This window comes from Lotus japonicus, chromosome 5, assembly GCF_012489685.1.
Source record: "Lotus japonicus ecotype B-129 chromosome 5, LjGifu_v1.2".
NCBI classification, from domain to species: domain Eukaryota; kingdom Viridiplantae; phylum Streptophyta; class Magnoliopsida; order Fabales; family Fabaceae; genus Lotus; species Lotus japonicus.
The window spans coordinates 11,063,561-11,088,677 of NC_080045.1; the positions used below are offsets into that span (position 1 = coordinate 11,063,561).

Genomic DNA, 25,117 nt, shown 5'->3' on the forward strand with positions numbered 1-25,117 from the left:
TAGATCCATTGATGTACCAATATCCCAAATCTCTTCCAATCTACTTCAAATTTCACAAAAAATGGATCCATCTGAGTGTCCTTTTGATCTTGCAGCATACATTCAAAATAGTCAAATTGAAGAAGCTTATGTACTCAACCGATTTAGAGAGCGTCGAAGAAAAATTCGAAAAGATACTGCACCTCGTAGTAGAAAATATCTCGGTAGAGATTATACAGCGGCAAACCAGAGGCTAATTGGCGACTACTTTGCCAATGAGCCTACATATGACGATGCAATGTTTCGTCGTCGGTACCGGATGCAAAAACATCTTTTCCTTCGAATCGTTGATGACCTTTCAAGTAGTGATAACTACTTCACCCAACGCGTTGATGCAGCCAATAAACAAGGTATATCACCCTTAGCAAAATGTACCACAGCAATGCGAATGTTAGCATATGGTGTGGCAGCAGATGCGGTCGATGAGTACATCAAAATTGGAGGTACTACAGCATTGGAGTGTTTACGTAGATTCTGTAAAGGAATCATACGATTGTATGAGCAACAGTACCTGAGAGCACCAACCCAAGAAGACCTACAAAGAATATTACATGCTAATGACATGCGGGGGTTCCCAGGCATGATCGGGAGTATTGACTGCATGCACTGGGAGTGGAAAAATTGTCCTAAAGCATGGGAAGGTCAATTTACTAGAGGGGATAAGGGAACCACAACAGTTATTCTTGAAGCAGTTGCAACTTATGACCTATGGATCTGGCATGCCTTTTTTGGATGTCCTGGAACGTTGAACGACATAAACGTTCTAGATCGGTCACCGGTGTTTGATGACGTGGAACATGGAAAGGCTCCAGCTGTGAATTTCTTTGTGAATCAACGTCCCTATAATATGGCATACTATCTAGCCGATTGTATCTATCCTTCTTATCCAACTTTCGTCAAAACGATTAGACTTCCTCAAAGTGAACCCGATAAGTTATTTGCAAAAGTTCAGGAGGGATGTCGAAAGGACATCGAACGTGCATTTGGAGTTCTTCAAGCTCGTTTTAAAATCATCCGTGAACCAGCTCGCTTGTGGGACATAGATGACTTGAGTATCATTATGAGGTCATGCATCATATTACATAATATGATTGTCGAGGATGAACGAGATTCATATGCTCAACGTTGGACCGATTTTGAGCAATCTAGGGAAGGTGGATCTAGTACACAGCAACCATACTCGACCGAGGTTTTACCCGCTTTTGCAAATCATGTGCGTGCTAGATCCGAGTTGCGTGATTCAAATGTTCATCATGAACTGCAAGCAGATCTAGTGAAGCACATCTGGGCAAAGTTTGGAATGTCTCAGGATTGAAGATGATTTGTATCGTACTATTTACGTTATTCGTGTGTTGTGTGCTTAGTTTTTCCTTGTCTTGCATTTTAAGATATTGTGTGTTTAGTTTGTTGTCTTGCATTTTATTTTAAGAAAATAAAATAAATTCTTGTATGCTTAGTTTGTTGTCTTGCATTTTAAGTTAAGAAAAAAAAATTATAGTCTATATTTTAAAAAAAAAAATTGTTAAGTGTTTATTGTTTTAATTTAATTTAAATCGATAATTGTAATTTTATGTAATTATAAAAACAAAAATATAAAATTAAATAAAAAATGTGAAATAAAAAAGTGGTGGGGTATGGTGAGTGGTGAGTGGTGGGGTAGGGTGTTGAGAGTTAAATAAAACCATTGGAGTGGGTAATTGTTGAAAGTTTGTTGAATTGGAGAGAGAAGATGATGTGGAGTGTTGGGAAGAGAAAAAGTGGGGTAGAAAAGGGTTATACAAAACATTTTTTGTTTAACCATTGTATATGGTCTAATGACTAATTGGCTGATTAACCTAATAGTCATTTACACAAAATGAGACAATTTCAGCACCCTCTCCCCCTTTTCCTTGGAGTAGGGGTGTCCACCGGTCGGTTTTGGTCGGTTTCGGGCCGCCGGCGACGGTTTGGTCGGGTGAAAATAACAAAAATACAGGCCCGCCACCGTCCGTTCCAGGTTACGGTTTCATCGGGTTCGGTTTTGACGGGTGGCGGTTTCAGTCGGATGGTTAACACGATGATGAATTAAATTTAAAAAAAAAACTGAGAAGGAAGTAATTAGGGAAGTAATTTCCATAACAATACAGTCAAATTAAAACAAAGAAAAAATTTATACATTCATTACATGTCTTTACAGAAGAAAAAAAATAGAAGAAAGTCACAAACATGCAACAACAGATCATGTTTAAGAGTGACGAATCAAGCTTCATGACTCAAAGATCTGGCTTCAGGAGCGACGGATCCCCTCAGATGGTGGTGGTTCTAGAAAAAGGTGCTGGCAGAAGCGACGAGTATGGCTTCATGAGAAGAGAGGAGCGACGTCGGTGGTGGCTTTGAGGTGCGATGGCAATGGTGACTGGTGAGAGTGAGATATAGATGAGGAGAGAAGCTTGCAAAGAGGATTTGGTGATGGTGGTGTAGCATGGTGGAAGACATCAGAGAGGAAGAGAAGGGATTGTGGATGGTGGCTGCGCGTGGTGGTGGCTCGCGGTAGGGAAGAGATGGTGGTGGTTCGCGGTGGTGCTGGCTCGGGTGGGGAAGAGGTTGTAGTGGCTCGTGGTTGTGGTGGCTCGTGGTGGTGGAGAAGAGGTGGGTGGAAGAAAGGAGAAATGTTTGACGGCTGCTGGGTCTTCAAGGGTTAGGGAAATGAAGCTTTTATATCTAGGGTTGAGGGTTGGGAACTTGAGAGTGGGCTGGGTTGATTGGGCCAGTTTTTTTTTTTTTATAATTAAAACTACTTCGGTCGGTTCGGTCGGGCTCAAGCCCAAACCGAAACCGACCGAACCAAACCTATAAAAACCGAGTTTTGTTACTCGTTGGACCCGTGAACCAGCCCGACCGGACCGAAATGCCAAAAAATGACTCGGTTTGACTGGGTCCGGTTCGGTCCGGTTCATGCTGGACACCCCTACCTTGGAGGACCGCACGGAAAACTGAAATATTATTGTATTCCACCTATTGTCCACGTCAACCCATTCCCCATTGACATCCAAACACACAAAGATGTTATTTTACACTCATAATCCATCCTTTTTATTTTCTTCCTCCCAAAATACACGCGAATAAATAGTGTAAAAGTCACTACTAACTTTTTTTAGAACTAAGTCACTACTAACTTAAATGGACATAATGTGCTTAAAAATATTAATCAAATTTGGCTCATATTGAACAGCACTAAAAAAATCGAAGACAACTATCCTTTACCATCATCTTATAAATATAATTAAAAAAAACTTCTCAAAACGAATCTTTTTCAAACGTGGACATGTGTTAATATGCCATTAAATTTCATTTCTTGTGTTAAACAAAGTCAAGATAGCCAAACAAATAAGATAATCAATTGGAGTATCTAATTCCTCAATTATTAATTATCAGCATTAAAATAGACGACCAATTAAATAAACCCTGCATCGGATACTACCTCCTCCCAATGAGAAATCAAAAAAATTAATAATAATCATCATCATCAAGACTTTTGCAAAGGAGATATAACAATTATATATAAATAACTTGAGATTCCAATCTTCAACCTCTCTATAAAAATAATAAAATAAAACAAATTTACAACGCAGCCCCCACCATACCTTCCTTCCACTCAAATCCTTTCAATAAAAAAATAAAAATTCCTTTTCTTTTGAAAAAGACCTCCATTACCACCCACTTTTTTTTTCAATATTATAGTATTCCACCATCTACGTTCACGTTGACTAAAAAACCAAACCCACAACCCCAGAAGCGTCCTCGTGCATCGCGGCCTGAAGCGCGTGCCTGTGCTCCCCCTCGTACGTCACAATCAGCATCGTTGGATCATCTGTAGCACGTTCCACGTGTTTCCTCGCCGGACACCCTCTCACCGTGCTGCACTTATAATAACCCCTGATTCAAATAAAATCAACGTCAGGGAACATGCCTTTACAAAAGTCAACCAAACCAACGGCCATAATCAGATCAGTAGTTAAACACACTCACCGTGGATACGGTGAACCCTTGATCGGTTTCTGACCGTACTTTCGCCACGAGTACTCGTCTGGCGGTATATCGGCGGTTTTTGAACTAATCGCCGGTACTCTCACGGTCTTCTTCACCCGGTTTTTCCTGAACGCAAAAACGGATAAAAATATAAGAATTAATTCTACTAAATATAAACTTAATTTTTAAATTAAAGAAATGGATCTAATTGTGCATAATGGGTGATTACATTAAGGTCAGAAATGTATCTTATGAGAATAATTATTTTATATAAGAACATAAAAATAAATTATTAAGAATTAGATTTCATCGTGAATAATTAAAATTAAAATGATTTAATAGGCATGTGATAATTACATCACTACCATAAAATGTCATGATGTTTTTTTTTTTAAATTACATGACTAAATGTTTAAATCTTGAATTCAACGGTCATGATTTATTCACCACTTCACATAACAAATCTTGTAAGATATTTTACCTTTGTTCCTATAAAGAAACACACATGTACCTTGTTAACTTTGTTAATTTTCAGAAAAAATATTATTTATCTTTTTATTTGACCCTCTAAAATGTCATTTAGAGCTCGCTATTAGGAAAAACATCCCTAAATACTCTTTATCTTTAGAATTATGAAGAAAAAAAAATCAAAGTAGACACATAATCAAGGTCAATAGTCAAAGAAGGGGTAAAACTGTAAAAGGAGAAAGGAAGGTTCAGTTTGGCTTAGTCAGACAGCAATTTCTAAAAACTCGCTTATTGACAAAAGAGGCAGACACACACTGACACAGGAACCTATGTTTTAATTTTATTGTTGTTTTGTCACTGTCACGCGTGCTGTCCCCATTAATGCGTTTGCCAAAACCACTACCGAAACCGTTGACTCCCAAACACTGCCTAGCCCCACCTTCGCGACCGGGTCACGTGATTCGTTAAGTTCACAAAAAGAAAAAGGTTTATTGACCCCAAGAAAAAACCTATTGTTGTGGTACCCACATCAATTTGTTACTTGCATAATTAATGTGAACAAGTCAAACAAAAAAAAGCCAGTTTTCACCAAAAAAAAAATATATATATATAGGGTTAATAGTGGAATTAATCTATATTTAACTAATTTAAGTTTGTTAGCGAGCTTAATTTTAGTTTATTTCAAGAAAAACGACGATTATTTTCAATGACTTAATGTTTTTGACCGTCGCTAAACATCATTTATTTTTAAAAGGACTAAAATAAAACTCGATTATGAATTCAGACTAATTTAACCATTAAACAAATAAAATCGGTTGATTAAAAATGGAAAAAAATTGAGAAATGAAAGGGTGAAACGCAGCGTACCGTTTCTTGGTGCAGTGGCATTTGCTGTTGCCAGAAACGTCACCGGAGTGTTCACGGTGTTCATGGCATCTTTTCTTGAACGGCGCCGACGACAGCGGCGGCTTCCCGCCGGAGGAAGCCGGTTGAGGCGTGGCCGACGCAAGGAAGATCGAGGAGCCTTGCTTGCCGTTAGAGACGCTGCCGTCGCCGGTGATAGCGGAGGACAAAAACGAGGAGGTGGAGCAGACGCTGAAGGCTGCCGTGGTTTCCTTCGAGAATTCGAGCTCGACGGACTTGGCGTTGGAGGAGCTGCTCAGGACGGCCTCGTTGGGCTTCGTGAAATCAAGCGTCAAGCTTTGCGATTGCGCCGGAACGAAGCTCGCCGGCGCATGGCGGATGGAGACCGGCGCCGGAGCGGCGAAGTGAGCGGGCGGGGTTAGCGGTTGCAGTGAAGGAAGAGAGGAGGAGGTAGAAGAAGGTGCGATGTGGTGAACCGGTGGTGGGTGGACCGGGGCTCGTCTGAACCGGGCGTGGCCGGTCCGGTCGAGGAGGGAGATGAGTTTCTTGAACTTGGAAACGGTGAGGTCGGTGAGGTGAGTGTTTAAGTGGGTGGGTTGATGGGAGAGGGTTCGGGTCAGGTGTTCCATGCCCCTGAGGCCTTCTGATGCGGCCTCCTGAATGGCCTTTTGCTCATCCAGTTTTGGGAACCCCATGAGTTCCACTGCCATTTGATGTGAATGGAGATAGGGACTGAGGGAATTATATGAAGACCCAGTTTCAGTGTGCCATAAGAAGGAGAAAATGTTTAGAGATTGAAGAGATGGAAAGTGGGTTTGGAAGGGTTGAAAGTAGAGGGGAGGAGGGGTTTATATTGGAGATAACGAAGAGAGAGAGAGGGTGTTGCAAAGTCAAAGTGGGTTTTGATTTCTTTATTATTTTTTTATTTTTTTTATTTTTTTTTTGAAATTCAACTCATAAATAGATTAAGTAGAACTAGGCATAGAAGTCAATACATCAGAGTCCACAAGCGGTAAAACCTCGTTAGGTACTTCCTCTAACCAGACAACCCCTAGAAAAGAGGAAGCGTGACGAGCTAAATAATCCGCAACCGCATTGCCACTACGACGTACAAAAGAAATAGAAACGGAATGAAATTGAGAAACTAAACGATGACAATCTGCTACAATATGATCCAAATAAGAACTACCACCTGAGGAACCATTCCAAGCATTAAAGACCTGTAAGCAATCCGTCTCCAGGCACACAGTCATGAAGCCAAGCTCCCTCGCCATCACCATAGCCCACCGCAAGCCTTGAGCTTCCGCCAACAACGCAGACATAGCTGGTGTAGGATGCGAAGCTGCTGCTGCAAGGACCTCACCCAAATGATTCTGCACCACCATGTCGTAGGTAGCTCCCTCACCCTCACGATATGATGCATCCAAATTTACCTTCGACGTCCCTTGTCGCGGCCTTGACCGTGATGAAGCAAGGCGCCTCTGATCCCGAACCACTGGCGCTGGACCTGGTCGAGGTGCTGCGCACAGACCAGCAACTCGCTGAAGAAGCCTCTCCATGCGAACATGAATGCTATCAAACACCTGTGAATTTCGAGCCTCCCAAAGAGCATAAACCCAGGTTTGAAACACGGTTATATGCTCTTCTTCCGCCATCGATAGGAAAGCAATAACCAGCTCCAACATGGACGAAAACTGGTCCACGCGCACAGCCAGGGGAGATGCAAACCAAAGCGGCTGCACCGCTGGGAAACGAACCAGAACATGATCAGAAGTTTCGGGCTCTGAACTATAAAAAGGGCAAACATCATCTGAATCCACTCCACGGACCCTCAAGCTATGCCTCACCGGTAGAACTCCTTTGATAACTCTCCAAGCCAATTCTTTGCAACGAGGCAACGCATCTGTTCTCCAAAAAAATTTCCACAAGGGAGGTGGCAACGTGACAGCACGAGATGAGGAAGGAGCATCCTCATGAGTCAAAACCTGTAACAACTTGTAACCAGATTTGCAACTATACTTGCCATTCATAGTATAAGGCCAAAATAAGCAATCCTCACCTTGGAACATAGGAAGTGGAACCTCCAAAATATGCTTCACTGTATTTGGTGCAAAAACAAGCTCCAAAAGAGGTATATTCCAACCACCATTGGGCTGTACAATTAAACCAAAAACAGTTTTAATACCCCATTCAGTTACTAAGTCATCCCTAAACAGGAGATGGGTGCCTTGGGGAAGCCAGTTATCCTGCCATATATGGACCAATTTCCCATCTCCAATCCGCCACCTGGCACCCTTCTCAAAAATACATTTTTATTTCAAAATACTTGACCATGCATAGCTAGGCTGGTACCCTTTCCTGGCATCCCAAATATTATTCCTGGGAAAATACACCGCTTTAAAGACTTGAGCAAGCAAAGAGGAAGGCTGAGAGTGAATACGCCACCAGTTCTTTCCTACCAGAGACAAATTAAAAGATTTAAAGTCCCGGAACCCCAGACCACCATCGTTCTTATGCCGGCACATGGTACTCCACTTAACCCAATGAAGCCCTCGACGGGTAGCATCACCGCCCCAAAAGAAATTGGCAATCATAGCATCTATTTCTGCACAAAGCTTATCAGGCAGAACAAAACAAGACATAACATAAAATTGAATAGCTTGAGCAACATATTTGATTAGAACCTCTATGCCAGCACGGGAGAGGAACTTCTCTTTCCAGCCCTTTAGCTTCTTCCAAACTCTATCCTTAACAAAATTAAATATCTGAGACTTAGACTTACCAATAATGGTTGGAAGTCCCAAATATTTATCAAAACTCTCCACGGCCTTAACACCCAACAACTGTTTAAGCTCATTGAAACTATTATCAAGCACATTACGGCTAACCGAGAGCATTGATTTGTCAAGATTTATAACCTGTCCTGACGCCATTTCATAAGTATTAAGAATACCAGAGATGCAGTTCGCCTCCTGAACAGTAGCCCTAGCAAATAAGATGCTATCATCAGCAACAGTAAATGAGATATCACAGGAGCCTTAGGGCTACCTTTAAACCATGCAGAGAACCTGTAAATATAGCTTTCTGAATCAGAGCAGAAAATACTTCTCCACAAAGGATAAAAAGATATGGTGACAGTGGGTCCCCTTGCCTGAGGCCTCTGTGAGGAACAAAAGATGGCTGAGGGTTCCCGTTTAACATAATAGAAAAATTAACAAATGAAACACATCTCATAATTAAATTCACACTATATTCTGGGAAACCCATACTCTGAAGCACACCGCTCAGAAAAGACCATGCCACACGGTCATAAGTTTTAGACATGTCTAATTTCAAAGCCATCATGCCCTTCCGGCCAGTAATTCTTTTCTTCATGTAGTGAAAACACTCAAAGGCTACCAGGGCATTATCTGTAATCAGACGGCCCGGGACAAAAGCACTTTCAGTGTTGCAAATCAAATCCGGCAAAATAATCTTCAATCTATTCGCAATAGTTTTTGTAATAATTTTAAATAAAACATTACACAAGCCAATCGGCCTGAACTGCGTAGCATGATCAGGCTTCTTAACTTTAGGTATTAAAACCAACAGAGTATTATTAATATTACCTGGTGAGACAGATCCATTGAGCATATGTAAACAGAACTGGGCAACATCATCCCCAATAAGATCCCAATGCCTTTGATAAAAAAGAGCGGGAAAATCATCCAAGCCCGGGGCTTTCGTGGGGTGCATCTGAAACAAAGCTTCCTCCACTTTTTGTTTCGTGAACGGTTCTGATAACACCTCCAAATGAACAACTGTAATCATGTTGCCAACAAGCGCTGTTGCTTCCTGCACCCCTGACGGAGAGGAACTAGTGAACAAACCAGCAAAGTACTCCCCCAATACTCGACCAATACTCGGATTATCAACAAATTCTCTGCGACCATCATCCTTAATCTTCTCAATCATATTCCTCTTTCGCCTCAGAGTAGCCTTTTGATGAAAAATTTTGGTATTTCTATCACCAAATTTCAACCAATTCGCTCTGGACCTCTGACTCCACCAAATTTCCTGCTGGTTAATCAATTTGTCTAACTCTCTCTTGGCCTCCTTAGTTTGCTCCACCACCTGATCGGTTTGTATTTGCTGTTGGAGCTTCTGAAGTAGAGCCTTCGTGTAAGAAATTTTCTTTGGTATATCACCAAATTTTTCACGCCCCCACTCCTGGAGAGTCACTCCCAAAGAGCTCAATTTTGCCGTCAAGTTAGTAGGAGACCCATGGCACCAAGTCTCAGCCACAACCTCCTTACAATCCCCATCCTGCAGCCACAGTTCCTCAAAGCGAAACATCCTAGTCCTTCGCAATTCCTGTCGTAAACCCCTGGAACCGCAACATATGAGCAAAAGGTTATGATCAGAACGGTACCTGGGAAGATGAGTAACATTCATGACAGGCCCCGCCACGTCCCAAGTGTCATTAGCAAGGGCATAATCAAGCCTCTCCTCTATGGTGTCAGGAGTTACTCTTTTGTTCGACCAAGTAAATCTATAACCTGAAAAACCAACGTCATGTAAACCACAATTAGAGACAGTATTAAGCACTGTCTGCATATGCACAAGATCCGGAGGATCACCACCCAACTTATCAGTGGGGGACAAAATATCATTAAAGTCATCAAAGCATAACCAAGGGACACTACGGTCCAAGGGTTTAAGAGACTGGATTAATTGCCAAGTAAGTAGTTTATTTCTATCCTCCGGGAAACCATAGACGCCTAGCATATGCATAGGAGTAGAGCAATCTGGATGTTGCACGGAGAAAGCAATATGGTTCAGAGAAGCTGAAATAATGTCCACCTCCAACTCTAAGCTCCACATCAAGAACAAACTACCCGCTCTAGACCTTCCATAACCCGCACATTGAACAGGAAAAATATTTTGTAAACCACCCAAACCTTGTTTTCTTAAAACTTCAGACGCATACATCCTGGTCTCCAAAGCGAAGACCACATCGGGAGCTTTAGCATGGATTAGCCCTTTCAGGGCTAGAACTGCCTGTGGGGTCCCAAGCCCACGACAGTTCCACAGTAAAGTCTTCATTGAGGTGGGCGGGACTGCTCCGCAGTCGCCGCCGATCCCAATCCATCATTTGAAACAATTTTCTTATAGGGGGGAGAAAACTGTAACACCCCAATTTCTCAACTGAGGAGTCACATTAGTAACCTAACAAAGTCTAAGGACCAATCTGCAATCCCTAAAAACCAAGGGAATTTTTTTCTGTAAAACAACTAAACACTTCGGCTAAAAGGTTGGAAACATACCATAACTTTATTTAGATAACTTGTTTCCCGATATACAGTAATAATAGTTTACAATACCATAAGTAAGGTTCAGAATAAACATGCGCACTTTAACAGTGGCGGAAGCAAGACTTTAATAACAGAGTTCTCATAAAGTAAAAGAGACTCCAACATAATCCACAAGAAGAGAAGCAAAGCTGCTTCTCATACCTCTACTCCACCGCTTACAACTCGATCTCCAACTCGAGTAGCTATGCATCGGCGGAAGGATCTCCATCGCCTAATAGCGTTAAGCGCCCAAACAACAAGTAGCAAATAGAAAGGGTTAACTCCATGCAATTACCATGTATAAAAGAGAAAAATCATGCTGTTCGAATTTAATTACCTGGCATGGTAAATAACTAGCAACATAACTCAACTCATATATCAACAACTTAAACATAAATTGGACTCAGATAATAATAACCTCAACAATGTAACATCAAATCAGATATCAATAAACCAATACGAAAATCCAACAACATAGGGTCAGGTGTTAGTTCCCTATAATGCAACTATATGCTGCTAACAAAATGGATCGATCAATATCGTCTCTCAAGACGGGACAATGATAGGACACACCTCCTCATCGCCACTTATAACGTCATACATGACGGGACAATCATAGGACACACCTCCTAATCGCCACTTAACGTCACACAAGACGGGACAATCATAGGACACACCTCCTGATCGCCACTTAGCATCTCGCAAGATGGGACAATGATAGGACACACCTCCTCATCGCCACTTGACTCAAGCCCTATATGCCAAGTCAGACAATAACAAAGCCCACCCAAGGACCAATCCAAAGTAACCACATGTTCCATCCACTAGGAAGCAGTAACGACAGAAACCAGTAAACGGCCGAAGCCTCTCAAAAAAACATTTTCCAAATTCAGCATAATAATCATAATCATCTGCCAATCAATATAAACATCTTCATCTCAAACACAGGCAGTGCGATAAAAGCATGCAAGACTCAAAGACGCTCTAAAACCGAGTTACCCTTACCTTCGTGAGTAGAAGTTGGGCATGAAAATTGCGAACCTAGAACAAAGAAAACACAATCATCAACACAAGCTTCACTAGGAGCAACACGATCTACTAATACTAATCGAAATCGTAAAGAAAGCCTCTAAAGCTTCAGAGTTCCTATTTAGGCACAAATTGACAACGGAGACTTCGTTCGCTAAAACGAGCATAACTCGAGCTACATAACTCAGAATGACACGAAACCGGCGCCAAAATTTCGACAATTGAAAGAGCTACGCAATGGCTCAGGTCATAGAGACCCAAAAATTATTTTTGGACACGGTACCCAAGCAATAAGGTTTCGGCCACTATGGAAAATAGGGTTTTCGAACTTTTTCTTCGATCTAAATCAATTCACAAGGTAGTTTTAGGGTAAAACTAAGGCAAAGAAATTGTCAGAACAATTTTCGGACAATCGGGTCGAAATACGACTATCCAGGGGCATTTAGGTCCAAAATAAAGGCTCAAAACTTCAAAGTTATCAGTTCGGAAAACAAATTTGACAGCAACGATCCTCATGATATCCGTGACAACAAATCCTAAAGGCACGAAGTCAGATTAAGTCTTTTCGACAATAAAGTTTCGAAATGTGAGACAAAAAGAGTTTTGAGTCAATTTTTCAGATCCTGGACAACTGAATCGCAATCAGAGTTTACTGACAGAGGTTTTAGACTCAGGGGAACATAAGGAACATAACCCAAGCGAGAAATCAGAGAAATCGGACAATTGTAGAAAAAGCTCAAAACTTAGAGCACAGAAACGACTTCAGAAACTCAGCAGAAACAGAAATCAGAGGCAGGATTCATGATAGTTACCTCGATACCTAGAAGTAGGGACGAACTGCACGAAGATTGGTCAAGTTTTCGCGGAAATCTCCTCCCCCCTTGCTCCCCACGAAATCAGCCACAAATGGAAAGAAAATGAGAGGATTTTGCTTTTTCGCGCTATTTATAGGCGGGTGAAATCGCGGGAAAATGAAAATTTCGCGATTCCGATTTTTGCAGCACGATCACCGAGAAATTCTAAGAGAGATTCTGGCGTCAGAATTCCAGAACTCAAAACAAATATCTAGGATTTGGGAAAAACGATATCGAAAAACTCAAAAGCGGTGTCGGTTAATCTGCCCCGAAAAACTACTTTTTGCTGTGATGCTCAAACGACAAAACTTCCAACTGAAGAAAGATTGGAAACGTCGAAACAAGTCTGGCAACATGGACGGAATCTTCGTTAGAAGTCCCGAATAGAAAAAGTCTTCATCCATTGCTCGAAAATAGGGTTTCGAAGCAAAGAAATTAGCGTCGGCGGACATCCGAAAAGTGAAACCTATCGTGCGTACAGTCCAGAGTTCCGAAATGAAACGCTGGTCGAAGGAAAAATAAAGAAAATCTTTAAATTTTCCAAGGATTCGAAATCTCACTTAAAACGTTGCTCTAAAGCGAAATTAGCCTATTCTGGACACGCTTGCCATAAGGCGGGTGTGCAGACGACTCGCTCTAATTCCTAAAATGACTACGCAACATTCCTCAAGCAATTCCTGAACTTTCTTCTTCATTAATCTTTCTCAAATATCAAACTCCTGTCACGCTTACACTGATTCTACGCGTGAGTCGGAAATTAGCTTGTTCTGAAAATCCAGGTCTTACAATACTACCCCCCAAAAAGAAAGTTTCGTCCTCGAAACTTAAGGCTCAGTGAAGAGTTCCGGATACTGTTCCTTCATCCTCTCTTCTAGTTCCCAAGTAGCATCGCCCGTGACTTGGTTCCAAATCACTTTTACCAGAGGAACCTGCTTGTTCCTCAACTGCTTGATCCTACGTTCCTCAATCCTCATTGGTGCCACTTCAAAAGACAAGTTGTCTCTAAGCTGAATATCATCTTCCTTGATGATGTGAGAGGGATCAGGAATATACTTCCTCAATTGTGATACGTGTAGCACATCATGAATCTTGGAAAGAAAAGGTGGCAACGCAATCCGATAAGCTACTTTACCGACTCGCTCGATAATCTGATACGGTCCAATGAACTTCGGTGTCAGCTTCCTCGACTTTATCGCTCTTCCCACTCCGGTAGTTGGTGTCACGCGAAGAAACACATGGTCTCCCGCCTCAAACTCTAACTCTCTCCGTCGTGTGTCAGCATAACTCTTCTGTCGACTCTGTGACGTCCTCATCTTCTCTTGTATTTGCTTCACTTTCTCAGTAGTTTGTTGTACTAATTCAGGTCCAACGAGAAGATGTTCGCCATCTTGAAACCAACATAAAGGAGTTCTACATCTCCTCCCATACAAAGCCTCATAAGGTGCCATTCCAATACTAGCATGAAAACTGTTGTTATAAGTAAACTCGATCAACGGCAACAGCTCATCCCAGCTTTCTTGACTATCCAGAACACAGGCTCGCAGCAAGTCTTCCAATGACTGTATTGTCCTCTCTGTCTGTCCATCCGTCTGAGGGTGATAGGCAGAGCTCAACCTCAACTTCGTCCCAAGCGCCTCGTGCAACGCCTTCCAGAAATGCGAAGTAAACTTCGGATCTCTGTCAGAAACAATACTCGATGGTACTCCATGAAGTCGTACAATCTCAGCGACATACACTTTTGCAAGTGCCTCCACATTGAACGTGGTCTTCACCGGTATGAAATGTGCTGACTTCGTCAGACGGTCCACAATGACCCAAATGGAATCAAATCTCTTCCTCGTAGCTGGCAAAGCTACCACGAAATCCATAGAGATACTGTCCCACTTCCACTCCGGCACATCAAGTGACTGTAACATACCCGCAGGCTTTTGATGTTCTATCTTCGCCTTCTGACATGTCAGACATGCCGCCACAAACTCTGCTACATTCTTCTTCATTCCTGGCCACCAAAAATTCAACTTTAGATCTTGATACATCTTTGTCGATCCCGGATGAATACTCAATCTGCTCTTGTGACCTTCGTCAAGAATCATCCTTCTCAACTCCATGTCCAATGGTACGCAGACACGTCCTTTGCAACGCAGAATGTTGTCGGTTCCTACCTCAAAATCCGGCGCTTTTCCCAAAATGATCAAGTTCCGTTTCTCGATCAGCTCCTCATCTAACAGTTGTTTCACCTTGATCTCGTTCAGAAAATCACTAGTGATCGTCACCATCCCAAAGCTCAATTTTCCAGGTGTCACTTGCATACCCAAACTGAGGTCGCGAAAAGTCTCGATAAGTTCCAATTCCTTAATCATCAACGATGAAACATGAATTGTCTGGCGACTCAGTGCGTCTGCTACAACATTTGCTTTTCCTGGGTGGTACAACAAAGTGAAATCATAGTCCTTGATGAATTCCACCCAACGCCTTTGTCTCATATTCAGATCCTTCTGATCGAACAGGTACTTCAAGCTCTTATGATCACTAAAAACAGTGAAAGTGCTCCCATAGAGATAGTGCCTCCAAATCTTGAGCGCAAATACCACAGCCGCTAACTCCAAATCGTGCGTAGGATAGTTCCGTTCATGTATCTTCAATTGCCTTGAAGAATAAGCCACAGCCTTTCGGTGTTGCATCAACACACAACCCAAACCTTGGTACGAAGCATCGCAGTAAACCTCGTAGGGTTCCTTCTCTTGTGGTAATGTCAGAACTGGCGCGGTCGTCAAACGCTTCTTCATATCTTGGAAACTCTGTTCACAATCCTCTGTCCAAGCAAAAGGTTGGTTCTTCCGGGTGAGTTTCGTCAATGGTCCTGCAATCTTAGCAAAACCTTCGATGAATCGTCGGTAATATCCAGCTAAACCGATGAAACTCCTTATATCTGTCACAGTCTTAGGACGCTCCCATGCAAGTACCGCTTCCACTTTACTGGGATCCACAGCAATGCCCTCCTTTGAGATGACATGTCCTAAAAACTTTACTTCTTCGAGCCAAAATTCACACTTTGTCGCGTTAGCATACAGTACCTTATCCCGAAGAACTTGTAATACTTGACGTAGATGTTCCTCGTGTTCTTCACGATTCCTCGAGTAGATCAAGATGTCGTCGATGAACACCACAACGAAGCGATCCAAGAATGGATGAAAGATCCTATTCATGTAGTCCATGAATACAGCTGGTGCATTCGTAACTCCAAACGGCATCACCAAGTACTCATAGTGCCCATAGCGTGTCCTAAACGCCGTCTTTTGAATATCCTCATCCTTGACTCTAATCTGGTGATATCCCGATCTCAGGTCAATCTTCGAGAAAATAGCAGCACCCTTCAACTGATCCATCAAATCGTCAATCCTTGGCAACGGATAACGGTTCTTTATCGTGACTTTGTTCAACTGTCGATAATCCACACAAAGTCGCGATCTTCCGTCTTTCTTCTTCACAAGCAGCACTGGCGCTCCCCACGGAGAAACGCTAGGTCGGATAAACCCCTTCTTGGTTAAATCTTCGAGTTGACTCTTCAGCTCAGTCAGTTCTGCCGGTGCCATACGATACGGTGCGATTGATATAGGTCCAGTGCCTGGGACTATATCAATTGTGAACTCCATATCTCTGACCGGAGGTATTCCAGGTACGTCTTCGGGGAACACATCCTCGAAATCTTGCACAACAGCAATTCCGTGTACTCCATTCTCCTTAGCTTCCACCACGGTTGTAGACATGAGAGAACTCAAAGCTCCTTTCCTCAAAGAAAGCTTTGAAAAGTACGAGTTCAGGAACTCAGCGAGTCCAGCATCGGGAAAGATAACTACCTTATTGGCGCAATCAAGAAGAACATGATGATGGGACAACCAATCCATGCCTATGATCACATCCAATCCCTTGAGAGGTAAACAGATTAAGTTTGCTACAAACTTCTTATCTAGGTACATCCAAGGACATTCCAGACATGCAGTGTTAGTTACTAGACTCTTAGATGCAGGGGTAGACACTGTCAAGTCAAACGGTAGCTTTGACACTTCTAGCTTTAACCTTGCCGCACAAGCTATATCTATAAATGAATGCGTAGCACCAGAATCAAATAGCGCGATAAGGGAATTACCCGCAATCTCGCAGGTACTGCGGATCAGACCATCGTCTTCCTCAGCTTCAGTTCCACTGATCGAGTAGACCCTTCCACCAGCAGTAGGCCTCCTAGCCCCAGCAACATTTGCAGCAGCCTCAACTTTAGGAATCCTGCACTCTGCAGCAGTGTGGCCTGGCTTGTTGCAGTTCCAACACGCCGCAAGACTCTCAGAACAGTGGTTGGCATAGTGCCCCTTTTTGTTGCACCTGAAGCAAGTCACATCCTCCCGATTCCCAGATGGGGTTCTTAGTGCAATTGCATTTCCACCAGTAGGATAAAAGGACCCAGAAGTTGTCCCCCTACCCTGAGGACGAACATACGGCTTCTTCTGGAAATGCCTACCCTTGTCACCTCTTCCTTGGTTAGTCCTAGCCGGACCTCCACTTCCTTGGTAAGGCTTGTTCAGACCTTGGAATTTGCCCCTTGCATTATCAATGGCCTCAATCCCCTTGGTCTTCTCCACCAGCACTTGGTAGCGATTCAGTCCTAGCGGTTGCACCGCCCTCTGCAGCTCATAACACAGCCCCTCAATGAATCGCTCACACATGTAGCCTTCATCAATCTGTCCTCTAAAGTAACGGAAGTGTTTAGCCAACGACTCCAACTTTGCAGCATACTCAGCAACGGTCATGCCTCCTTGACGGAGTCTCAGAAATTGTGCTTCCTTAGCGGCTCTAGCACTTCTAGGAAAGTACTTGTCCAAGAAAGCTCCACGGAAACACTCCCAAGTGATGGCTTGATGGTCAGCCTCCATCATAGCCCTAGCCCCACGCCACCAATACTCAGCTTCACCCGTTAGCAGGTAGGTTGCATAATCAACTTTCATCTCTGCAGTTGTACGCAAGAAGGTAAAGATCTTCTCCAACTCTTGGAGCCATAAGTCAGCTTCTTCCGGATCGAAGCCCCCAGAGAACTTCGGCGGATCCTGACGCTTGAAATCATTCAGACCCCTGGTCTGAGCAGCAGCTAATTCACGTTCCTCCCGCTGAACACGGCGAGCATTCTCTTCAGCTTGGTTTTGTGCAGCCACCAAAGCAGCAGTAGCAGCACGTTGAGCTTCAGCTTCCTCCCTTGCAGCAGTGTTAGTAACTTGTTGTGCCATAAGGGCAGTCAGATTAGCAATAGCTTGCTCCATCGGATTCATGCTGTCTGAACCTTGAGTCTCGATCGGTTGTGGAAACCTCCTGTTCCTGTTTTCATGAACAGTCAAAGACCACAACAGATACTCAGGCCAGAACAACACAAAGTTCTATAATAACTAACTATGTATATACTTATATCAAATGTATAATTAACAATAACTAGCATAAGGTTATTCACTTACGAATAACCTTCAAAAATAATCTATATAAACAGTAATCAAGCACACTCTTCCTCCGATTGACACCCCATCAATCGGTCTCAGAGTTCAAACATCTTAAGCAGACACTCTACCCAAAAGCTCTGGTTTTCTAGACCAAAGCTCTGATACCACAATTGTAACACCCCAATTTCTCAACTGAGGAGTCACATTAGTAACCTAACAAAGTCTAAGGACCAATCTGCAATCCCTAAAAACCAAGGGAATTTTTTTCTGTAAAACAACTAAACACTTCGGCTAAAAGGTTGGAAACATACCATAACTTTATTTAGATAACTTGTTTCCCGATATACAGTAATAATAGTTTACAATACCATAAGTAAGGTTCAGAATAAACATGCGCACTTTAACAGTGGCGGAAGCAAGACTTTAATAACAGAGTTCTCATAAAGTAAAAGAGACTCCAACATAATCCACAAGAAGAGAAGCAAAGCTGCTTCTCATACCTCTACTCCACCGCTTACAACTCGATCTCCAACTCGAGTAGCTATGCATCGGCGGAAGGATCTCCATCGCCTAATAGCGTTAAGCGCCCAAACAACAAGTAGCAAATAGAAAGGGTTAACTCCATGCAATTACCATGTATAAAAGAGAAAAATCATGCTGTTCGAATTTAATTACCTGGCATGGTAAATAACTAGCAACATAACTCAACTCATATATCAACAACTTAAACATAAATTGGACTCAGATAATAATAACCTCAACAATGTAACATCAAATCAGATATCAATAAACCAATACGAAAATCCAACAACATAGGGTCAGGTGTTAGTTCCCTATAATGCAACTATATGCTGCTAACAAAATGGATCGATCAATATCGTCTCTCAAGACGGGACAATGATAGGACACACCTCCTCATCGCCACTTATAACGTCATACATGACGGGACAATCATAGGACACACCTCCTAATCGCCACTTAACGTCACACAAGACGGGACAATCATAGGACACACCTCCTGATCGCCACTTAGCATCTCGCAAGATGGGACAATGATAGGACACACCTCCTCATCGCCACTTGACTCAAGCCCTATATGCCAAGTCAGACAATAACAAAGCCCACCCAAGGACCAATCCAAAGTAACCACATGTTCCATCCACTAGGAAGCAGTAACGACAGAAACCAGTAAACGGCCGAAGCCTCTCAAAAAAACATTTTCCAAATTCAGCATAATAATCATAATCATCTGCCAATCAATATAAACATCTTCATCTCAAACACAGGCAGTGCGATAAAAGCATGCAAGACTCAAAGACGCTCTAAAACCGAGTTACCCTTACCTTCGTGAGTAGAAGTTGGGCATGAAAATTGCGAACCTAGAACAAAGAAAACACAATCATCAACACAAGCTTCACTAGGAGCAACACGATCTACTAATACTAATCGAAATCGTAAAGAAAGCCTCTAAAGCTTCAGAGTTCCTATTTAGGCACAAATTGACAACGGAGACTTCGTTCGCTAAAACGAGCATAACTCGAGCTACATAACTCAGAATGACACGAAACCGGCGCCAAAATTTCGACAATTGAAAGAGCTACGCAATGGCTCAGGTCATAGAGACCCAAAAATTATTTTTGGACACGGTACCCAAGCAATAAGGTTTCGGCCACTATGGAAAATAGGGTTTTCGAACTTTTTCTTCGATCTAAATCAATTCACAAGGTAGTTTTAGGGTAAAACTAAGGCAAAGAAATTGTCGGAACAATTTTCGGACAATCGGGTCGAAATACGACTATCCAGGGGCATTTAGGTCCAAAATAAAGGCTCAAAACTTCAAAGTTATCAGTTCGGAAAACAAATTTGACAGCAACGATCCTCATGATATCCGTGACAACAAATCCTAAAGGCACGAAGTCAGATTAAGTCTTTTCGACAATAAAGTTTCGAAATGTGAGACAAAAAGAGTTTTGAGTCAATTTTTCAGATCCTGGACAACTGAATCGCAATCAGAGTTTACTGACAGAGGTTTTAGACTCAGGGGAACATAAGGAACATAACCCAAGCGAGAAATCAGAGAAATCGGACAATTGTAGAAAAAGCTCAAAACTTAGAGCACAGAAACGACTTCAGAAACTCAGCAGAAACAGAAATCAGAGGCAGGATTCATGATAGTTACCTCGATACCTAGAAGTAGGGACGAACTGCACGAAGATTGGTCAAGTTTTCGCGGAAATCTCCTCCCCCCTTGCTCCCCACGAAATCAGCCACAAATGGAAAGAAAATGAGAGGATTTTGCTTTTTCGCGCTATTTATAGGCGGGTGAAATCGCGGGAAAATGAAAATTTCGCGATTCCGATTTTTGCAGCACGATCACCGAGAAATTCTAAGAGAGATTCTGGCGTCAGAATTCCAGAACTCAAAACAAATATCTAGGATTGAAAAACGATATCGAAAAACTCAAAAGCGGTGTCGGTTAATCTGCCCCGAAAAACTACTTTTTGCTGTGATGCTCAAACGACAAAACTTCCAACTGAAGAAAGATTGGAAACGTCGAAACAAGTCTGGCAACATGGACGGAATCTTCGTTAGAAGTCCCGAATAGAAAAAGTCTTCATCCATTGCTCGAAAATAGGGTTTCGAAGCAAAGAAATTAGCGTCGGCGGACATCCGAAAAGTGAAACCTATCGTGCGTACAGTCCAGAGTTCCGAAATGAAACGCTGGTCGAAGGAAAAATAAAGAAAATCTTTAAATTTTCCAAGGATTCGAAATCTCACTTAAAACGTTGCTCTAAAGCGAAATTAGCCTATTCTGGACACGCTTGCCATAAGGCGGGTGTGCAGACGACTCGCTCTAATTCCTAAAATGACTACGCAACATTCCTCAAGCAATTCCTGAACTTTCTTCTTCATTAATCTTTCTCAAATATCAAACTCCTGTCACGCTTACACTGATTCTACGCGTGAGTCGGAAATTAGCTTGTTCTGAAAATCCAGGTCTTACAAAAACCCCGAGCTGCCTCCAAGTGAAGTTGTCCTCTTTCGAGCCATGTGATCCTTAGGCACCCTCTCATGGTCACCACTTGCCACACGGGGAGTGCCACGACTTGGAATCACTCCACTACCACCCCCCCGATGACCACGAATAGGTGGGTTGGGTAATCGGGAACCATCCCTCACCTTCCTTCCCCCTCCCCCTCCTAGACCTTCCCCCTCGCCACCTCCCCACTTAAGGCTCTCTCTTTTCCCCTCTCCTTGTTCCCCTCTTTCCGTTCCTTCTTGCCACCCTCATAAGAAAGCACGACTCCCTCACTTTCCTTCCCTTCCCCCACTATGCTACCCTCCCCCGAAGCCTCACCCTCTTTTCCTTCACCCGAGACACCACCCAAACCCCATTCTCCCTCCTCCTCCCCTTCACCACTCCACTCACCCTCCTGACCCGACCCTGAGCCACCGTCCCCCTGCGAACCTCGCGCCTGTGTACCTCCAGGTCTCCACTTTGGATCTATGTATTTACCCCCCTCTACCTCCCAAGGTCCATAAGGAGACGCCTCTGCCGGTAATGGAAATTTGCAAACCTTCTGGACATGATCCATCCTGCCACATCTATAGCAGAAGTTAATTAGCTTTTCATACTTAAACCGCAGCTTGATAGGATCTCCCTTCTCCGGCACTATTAATTGGCCACGGCGGATCGGTGCATCCACCCTCACCCACGCCCGCAGCCTGAAGTAAGATCCATACCTACTTGTCCCATTCCAGAAAACCATCAAAAGCATTACCCAGAGAGCGAGCAACTTCAGTCGTTATGCCGGCAACCGGAAGTCCTTGAACATGAATCCAGAACGACACCCTCGTAAGCGGAACACTGCCGGGGTCACTCTTCCCGTCATAAGTGGTAAGGGCCAACATGTGACGTTCAAAGAACCACGGGTCGGACTTCAGCACTAAATCTCGATCCTTTGGAGATGAGAATTTGAAGATGAAGAAGTTGTTACCTGCATGGCGTATATCCACACAATTTCGAGATGCCCACAGGTCGCGCATCACGTTCTTAAAGCCAAAGACGCTAACCGATTGATTCACCAGAACCACCCCAAGCAGCCACACATCCTCGTCCAATTATGGCAATTTTTCAAAGCATCCCACATTCAGAATCTCCTTCTCAACCCCTTGGAGTTCGAAATCCGGATCATCACTAAAAGAACCCATCTCGGCAAAGTTAGAAACCTGTCACGTAAACAACAAAACAGCAAGACAACAACGTAACTCGTGGAAGATAGCACCAGGTAAACCAAGCGCATAAAAGAGAGCGAGACAGACAAGAAAGGCTATCACCCACAGGACGTAGGCAAGCACTGAAAGCGAGGCGATATTTAATGTCAAGGGTTAGGATCGAAAATTTAAATGAACAACATAATTGAGGTCTGGTTATTTTTCATTTTCTTAACATAGTGTTCTGGGCAATGTGACTTTACAATATACTTTACTGTATGTTTGGATTTAAATTTGTAAAATAGAGTTTGAATGCATGTGGGTTTGTGAAATGAAGTTTGGTTAAAAGTAAGATTGTTGTAATGTGATTTATGTTTGGATATTTTTTGTTTCTAAAGTAAATTTGACAAATGAATATTGTTTAGATAATATTAATTCAAAGTAGTCATCTTCTTCCTCGATATGAACCCTACAGAAGAGGGGTTTCACCCACAGTGAAAAATTGAGGTCAAGGTTACCAAAATTGGAGGTCCACTAGGGTCAACAACAAGCGGAGCCAAGAGTGGAAGGAAATGGGTGGAGTGAGTGAATATTCATCCTCATCTTCTCGTTCGCAAAGGAGAAAGAGAAGAGTGAAATATTGCGATTGTGGAGTTCAATCTCCACTTGTTACGTCTTGGACTGGTGATAACCCTTGTAGGAAGTTATAGGTTGTGGACTCTACGAGGAATGCAATGTCTGCTTTTCATTTTTTTTTTCGTGTTTATCCTCTGTTTCTTCACCCAGACAGTGGCTCATATGCCTAAATTCGTAATACAAAGGGATTCTGTAGTGGTAGAGCTCCCTTTTGACGTGGTGATATTTCCGGTTGAAAGGGGGCATAAAGTTAGATATGAGATCGAGAGGTGGTTATAGACGGGAAACCTTTATGTATGTAGTGCCATCTTCTTCGACGATCCAACCAGCTTCAGCACATAGAGCCTTCAAGTTATTGTCGCAGTGCTTGTGAAGCTTGAAGTTCTCTTAAGCTCGAACGCCAGTGAAGATCTTAGCATCAATCTCTCTCTCTCCCCCCCCCCCCTCTCTCTCTCTCTCTCTCTCTCTCTCTCTCTCTCTTCTTGTTCTCCTTTCCTTCAACGTCGGTAACCTCCTCATCGATCCACCGCCATCCATTGTTCCGACAAAGCCTCCTCTCCTCTCACCTACACAAATCTTGTCACGATACCAAGCAGAACACAAGTTCTATTTCATCGGTTGAAAAGGGGGCATAACCTAGATCTGCTCCTTTCGTGTTCGCCTACATTCTTTCAAACTGTCAATGCTCTGCTTCGTCGTTTCACTCTTTCTCTCTTCTACTTTATCTCCTTCTCTTTCTCTCTGAAATCACAGTGAAAGAACACCCTAGGATGATTTGGGGGAAAGTAATATCTCAATTGGAATTTTAAAAATTAGAAATGATTAAATTATCCCATGTGTAATTAAACTCATATGAAAATCGGAAAAAATAACACATCATCATTTACCTACATGCTGGCAGCACATATTAGCGGTCAAAATGGTCAAAGGATGAAAATCCAACGGTTTACTAAGTTAAGGGATGAAAAATTGAGAAAATTTAATTGAGGGATGAAACCAAAAATTCGCTAAAGTTCAAAGACGAAAAACTTATTCAACCCCTTTACAAATTACATAAGAGTACAGATTTATTTATTTATTTGTAGTGATATAAAATTAAAATTATATAAAAATGGTAATGTATTTTTCTTAGAAGCCAATAATTGTATTCAAAGAAGAAGAAAAAAATGAAACATAAAAAATGATAATGCATGTATTTTTTTGGTTACAAATGAAAATGCATGTATATTGAAACATGAAAATTGATGATTTATTTTCGTAATTCAAATCGGTACTTTTTTGAAAAGAAATGCCAACTTGGTACTCTGAAGTCTGAACCAAAAACAAATCTGATTTTAATTGGATCGCATGATGACACTTAGTCAATTGTTTTTTTAAATCTGAAACAAACTAAAACAATTAAATTAATTATTGTAAACTATATTTTACTCAAAACTCAAATCAACCCCATACCCCCATTGTAAAATGGCAAAAATACAACTCATCAAGACATGTGTTTCACATGATTTATACATATCCAAGTTATATGCGTCTTGCATTGATATGAATTATTTTGCAAAAGGTATGCTTCTCGAATGTCAATAGTGTTATACTAATGAATGATCCATAGTTTGAATGATTTCTTTTCCCTGTGAAATCTAAAATTGACATAATTATACTCATGATAATAGTACAACTTTATGTCCTCGTAGGACATCTCAAGTAGTAGGAGCTGAGGGACATATGAGTTGGGTAGGAGATGATTCAGAAATCGATTCCTGATGGGTTCAATTTATTTTTCTGATGTAAAAAAAAAAAGTACAACTCTATATCATGAAATATTTTGAGATTTTTCAATTCCAGTCTCAAGGGTAAGAGTAAAATAAGGAGCATAACAAAGAAAAATTAGTTATATGTATACATGGTTTGACTTAAGCATGTGAACAATTTAGGTGTGAACAAATCTTGCAAATCCCTACTCCAAATCCTTTGATGATCTGTATATGATAGTGCACATAGTATTTAATGTTGTCACTCGTTCCAAATCCAAATTTATTGGTCGACCAGGATTATTTTTCTGTTGAAGTCCACACTCAATAATTGAATTTAAAATTCCCCACGCGACAATAGAGGCTTTAACCTAATTAAATACGTGAGTTTGAAAAAAAATCCTAATTAAATAAGTGAGGCTTTATCGTCAATTTATATTATCCCT

General features: G+C 42.1%; 2 protein-coding genes across 2 annotated transcripts; both read right to left on the reverse strand.

The window, feature by feature from the left end:
• Window positions 1-3,551: 3,551 nt before the first annotated feature.
• LOC130717846 (probable WRKY transcription factor 17) lies at window positions 3,552-6,210 on the reverse strand. The gene is made up of 3 exons (XM_057568223.1): window positions 5,383-6,210; window positions 4,048-4,173; window positions 3,552-3,954 (listed from the first exon to the last, which is right to left on the reverse strand). Exons 1-3 carry the CDS (start codon window positions 6,087-6,089, stop codon window positions 3,786-3,788), a joined length of 1,002 nt encoding a protein of 333 aa, XP_057424206.1. The 5' UTR covers window positions 6,090-6,210; the 3' UTR covers window positions 3,552-3,785.
• Window positions 6,211-6,344: 134 nt separating this feature from the next.
• LOC130719073 (uncharacterized) lies at window positions 6,345-8,312 on the reverse strand. The gene is made up of 2 exons (XM_057569715.1): window positions 7,839-8,312; window positions 6,345-7,532 (listed from the first exon to the last, which is right to left on the reverse strand). Exons 1-2 carry the CDS (start codon window positions 8,310-8,312, stop codon window positions 6,345-6,347), a joined length of 1,662 nt encoding a protein of 553 aa, XP_057425698.1.
• Between the last annotated feature and the right edge of the window lie 16,805 nt (window positions 8,313-25,117).

Bases quoted from the DNA above. Each gene is read 5' to 3' on its own strand.
- LOC130719073 (XM_057569715.1), bottom strand. From the start codon at position 8,312: ATGGCGTCAGGACAGGTTATAAATCTTGACAAATCAATGCTCTCGGTT. The intron at 7,533-7,838 runs GTAGGAAAGAAC...TTAATTGTACAG, and splicing joins AATCTTTTAATTTGTCTCTG to CCCAATGGTGGTTGGAATAT.
- LOC130717846 (XM_057568223.1), bottom strand. From the start codon at position 6,089: ATGGCAGTGGAACTCATGGGGTTCCCAAAACTGGATGAGCAAAAGGCC. The intron at 4,174-5,382 runs GTACGCTGCGTT...TTTTGCGTTCAG, and splicing joins TGCCACTGCACCAAGAAACG to GAAAAACCGGGTGAAGAAGA. The intron at 3,955-4,047 runs GTGAGTGTGTTT...TATTTGAATCAG, and splicing joins AAGGGTTCACCGTATCCACG to GGGTTATTATAAGTGCAGCA.